Here is a 3,892-nt window from a genome sequence, read left to right as displayed (position 1 = left end):
CGGGAGGAAGTAGCACCCAATCCATGTCAATAGTAGAACTCAAACCGTAGGAGCAAGGACAAAAGCCTTGGCTCTCAAGGTGAGTATACAACACTATCCCACATGCTATAGCAAGGTCACTACCCACACCTCCAAAGAGCACAAGCCTGATGTCGCACATTGCCACACCTGCTGAAATGCGGCTCCCAAAAAAATTATGCAACGTCCCACTTATGCCAATTTCTCTTGTCCAAGTGTAAGGATGATATGAAACTTCTCTTAAGTTTAAGGCTTGTTTTAGAAAGCCACAAAGAAAGTCAACAAATATACATCTTTGTATCGTAAAGCTATGGAACGCACGTGATGCAATGCTTAACATCAAAGTTATGTATAAGAAATCATAAAATATCAAAATCATGCCTAATCTTCTCCTAGAATCAAAGGTTTGTTTTAGAAAGCGAATATAAATTTTTCCACGCTCAAATCCGAAAGTATCCGTTCCTCTAGATATATGTATAAGGCAGGCCCTCTATTGGTGTACATTATATATGCAGTAATACATACGTCGTCACAGAGAGAGAGAGAGAGAGAGAGGTAAGCGGGGGCTCCGGAGTCCGGAGGAGTCGGAAGTACCTATCTCCCTTCGTACTCTGCTGGCGTACGGCGTGCCATGTCATGGGCAGCAACCCCTTACAGCTGCCCGATGATTCCCCCCACTCCGCCTACGCGCGGCCAATTAGAAGCATTTTGACAGCTCTGATTGTTGGACCAATCCAGCCAGCTGCCATAGTTTCTCGGCCGGAGTCCGGAGGACCTCTCCCTTTGTGCTCTGCTGGCGTGCCATGTCATGGGAAGAAACCCCTCACAGCTGGCCGGCTACGCGCGGCCAAGAAGCATTTTGACAACTCTGATTCATCGTTTTCCTGCAGCGTCTGACTGGGTAGTCGGATATATTCTTTTCACCAAATTACATGGGGCATTGGGCGCCCACCGCAAGTGTGCCATGTTACAATGAATGGGCGCAGGCGCGGCCCCGGGGGTGGGGGGGAACGCGGCTCGGTGCGAAAATGCCAAGCAAGTTTAGAAAGAGAGAGATTCATCTATAGCAGAAAGTCTAGAGAGCATTAGAGATGGCGATAGTAGTGGGTGCATACGCACTAGTTCTGGTGCTAGGGATCCTGAGTGCGGCGTACTGGATTATAGGGGCAGGGATCCGGGCGTCTCGTGGGCTGAATGCTGCTGCAAACAGAGGAGGACGGTTCCCACCGGGCCCTCCGAGCTGGCCCATAATTGGGCACCTGCACCTGCTACTCAAGCTTCCGCACCGAAGGCTTGCCAAGCTGTCAAAGCAGTATGGCCCAATCATGGGGCTACGCCTGGGCAGCAAGCGAGCGGTGGTGGTTTCGAGCCCGGCTCTGGCCAGGGACATTCTGGTGACTCAGGATAAGATCTTCGCCAACCGGCCAGTGTTAGGGCTGCATTCGAGTCTGTTCTACGGCAGCGAGAACAGCATCGTGTTTGGGAACTCGGGCCCGCAATGGCGCAAGCTCCGGAAGATCTGCACCATGGAGTTTTTGAACGCCAAGCGGCAGCAGGAGCTGGAGCACGTGCGCCGCCACGAGGTTGCTGCCCTGCTGCTGCGCATCCGCAAGGCTGGCGCCGCCGCCCCCATACCTGTTCGGACATACGTGGCGGACATGGCCGCCAACATCATCAACCGCCTGCTCCAATCACAGGCCGTTTCCTTAAGCAGGTCGATCACTGGAGTCTCTCTTCTTCTTCTTCTCTTCTCTCTCTCTCTCTCTCTCTCTCTCTCTCTCACTCTCTCATATGACTGGTCTTGAGTTCAACTCTCCTCGTCGGATAGATCTTCAAGGTCTCTTGGATAGTTCTCTCTCTCTCTCTCTCAAAGTGTTTTTCACACATCTACAGATTAATTCACAAGAAGTTTTGGACAAATTCTCACAATAATTTCCACATTGTGACTTACCTCAATATCATGAGCTTCTCTAAGGGAGGCACCGCATACCTAGCTAGGTACGATTAGGGGCAGGGGACCGCTGGTCCGGTGCGAGGGCCGGTGGTCCCTACCCCCAATCGTACCTAGCTAGGTATGCGGTGCCTCTCGAGCAGAAGCTCATGATGTTATGCATTGTATGAAAATCAATGAAAAAGACTTTGTGTTCCTATATGAGAAAATTTCTAAATCTTCTTGCGATATAAAACACACACACACACATGTTTAAGCTAACAATTGAGAGGTCATTTTTTCTTCAATGTGTAGTGCATGTGGCAACGACATGAGCTTACAAGAGCTTGTGCAAGTGATGGAGCACGAAGTGTTTCCTATGATAGGAGATGTCATACCTTGGCTCAAATGTCTGGATGTCATGAAAAAGCTACGAATGAAGCATCTCCACCAAAAACTTGATTCTATCTTGGATGCGGCTATAGACCAAAGAAAACAATTGATGCAAACTAGTACCCATCCCACTGAGCTTCCCCACGACTTTCTTCAAGCTCTTCTATCCAAAGAAGTTTCTCACACAACTTTGTCTCAAGAGAGCTTGACAAACCAAGAAATCAAAGGAGTTCTTACGGTAACATTCTACGACCATTTGCTCTACTTCAAAAAATGAGAAATTCTTGTTCGTTCAAAAATGACTTTTATGCTAGGTGGTTGTACTCGTACATAAGGGCAACATGTGCATATATCCATGTATGGGTAGATCCTTTTCTATGTGTTCCCCCCCTCCCCAACACACACACACACACACACACACACACTCACACTCACTGGTAATCTTGCCATGCACCATATTTTTGAAATTCTCTAGGCAACGTTTCTTTCCCGGGCAATTTATGTCCAATGAAGTTTCTCTTTGTTTCTTCAGGATATGCTAGCTGGAGCCATCCATTCCTCCTCTGTATCAGTAGAATGGGCAATGGTAGAGCTCTTAAGGAATCCACGGTGTATGCAAAAACTTAAACATGAAATTGATTCAATGGTTAGCAAAGGGGCTCAAGTGACTGATGCAGATTTGTTCAACTTGTCCTATCTCAAAAATGTTGTGAAAGAGGTGATGCGACTACATCCAATAGCCCCTTTGGCAGGACCGCGTATAACTTATGAAGAATCTAAAGTGGGTCATTTTAACATCCCTTCAAACACACAAGTTTATATCAACGTTTGGGCCATCGGTAGAGATCCCAAAGTGTGGGATATGGAAACATGCTTTTATCCAGAGAGATTTGAGGCTTGTGATGTGGATGTTAAGGGACAACATTTTGAGCTTTTACCATTTGGGTCTGGGCGGAGAATTTGCCCTGGTATGAACTTGGGGTTGTCAATTGTGGAAGTAACCATTGCAAGCTTGGTAGCCAACTTTCAGTGGGAGCTTCCTGAAGGCCAAACATGTGAGACCATAGATTTAGCAGAGAAAAGTACCATTGTTTTGAGCAAAGCTACCCCTTTGATTGCATTAGCAAAGCTACCCCTTTGATTGCATCAAACCCTCTTCTTTTAACACTACTTTAGTAATTGAACATTCAAGTGTTGCTTTCCCTTCAACTCTTGTATTTATTGTGTGAAATTAATAGAAAACATTTTCGATCTTGCTAATTATATTGTTCGACTTTGAGATAAATAAGATTGAGGACTTTTTTCCACGTCAAAATGAAGAATATTGTTGGTGACTTAGTGCAATGCTTGATCGAAAGTGACTCTATTCGTCAAAACTTAGAAAACACTTTTTGTAGCACTCCAATCTAGCAAAAATCTTATACATGAACCGGAATTTTGTTTTTTGTCATGTGAAATTTAGGAAAAAAATATAAGCTTTTCATCGAACAACTAAGTAAATGAACTAGAGATGCTCTAAATATGTTCTTGGCAATGAATTAGTTTCTATTG

General features: G+C 45.7%; 1 protein-coding gene across 1 annotated transcript; it reads left to right on the top strand.

Moving 5' to 3' along the window:
• The first annotated feature begins 736 nt into the window (after window positions 1-736).
• Window positions 737-3,592, top strand: LOC147455942 (cytochrome P450 CYP736A12-like). The gene is made up of 3 exons (XM_086515360.1): window positions 737-1,732; window positions 2,264-2,579; window positions 2,874-3,592. The coding sequence occupies exons 1-3, from the start codon at window positions 1,110-1,112 to the stop codon at window positions 3,480-3,482; spliced, it is 1,548 nt and encodes a 515-aa protein (XP_086371486.1). The 5' UTR covers window positions 737-1,109; the 3' UTR covers window positions 3,483-3,592.
• Window positions 3,593-3,892: the final 300 nt, after the last annotated feature.

This window comes from Adiantum capillus-veneris, chromosome 6 (genome assembly GCF_014529385.1).
Source record: "Adiantum capillus-veneris isolate H3 chromosome 6, ASM1452938v2, whole genome shotgun sequence".
Lineage (NCBI taxonomy): Eukaryota > Viridiplantae > Streptophyta > Polypodiopsida > Polypodiales > Pteridaceae > Adiantum > Adiantum capillus-veneris.
The sequence above is the reverse complement of the archived record's forward strand: the minus strand, read 5'-3'. Positions and strand labels throughout refer to the sequence as shown.

What these genes read in the sequence shown, in the direction of transcription:
- LOC147455942 (XM_086515360.1), top strand. Translation starts at nt 1,110, where the DNA reads ATGGCGATAGTAGTGGGTGCATACGCACTAGTTCTGGTGCTAGGGATC. An exon ending in CAGGCCGTTTCCTTAAGCAG is followed by an intron (nt 1,733 to 2,263) that starts GTCGATCACTGG and finishes TTCAATGTGTAG; the next exon opens with TGCATGTGGCAACGACATGA. An exon ending in AAATCAAAGGAGTTCTTACG is followed by an intron (nt 2,580 to 2,873) that starts GTAACATTCTAC and finishes TTGTTTCTTCAG; the next exon opens with GATATGCTAGCTGGAGCCAT.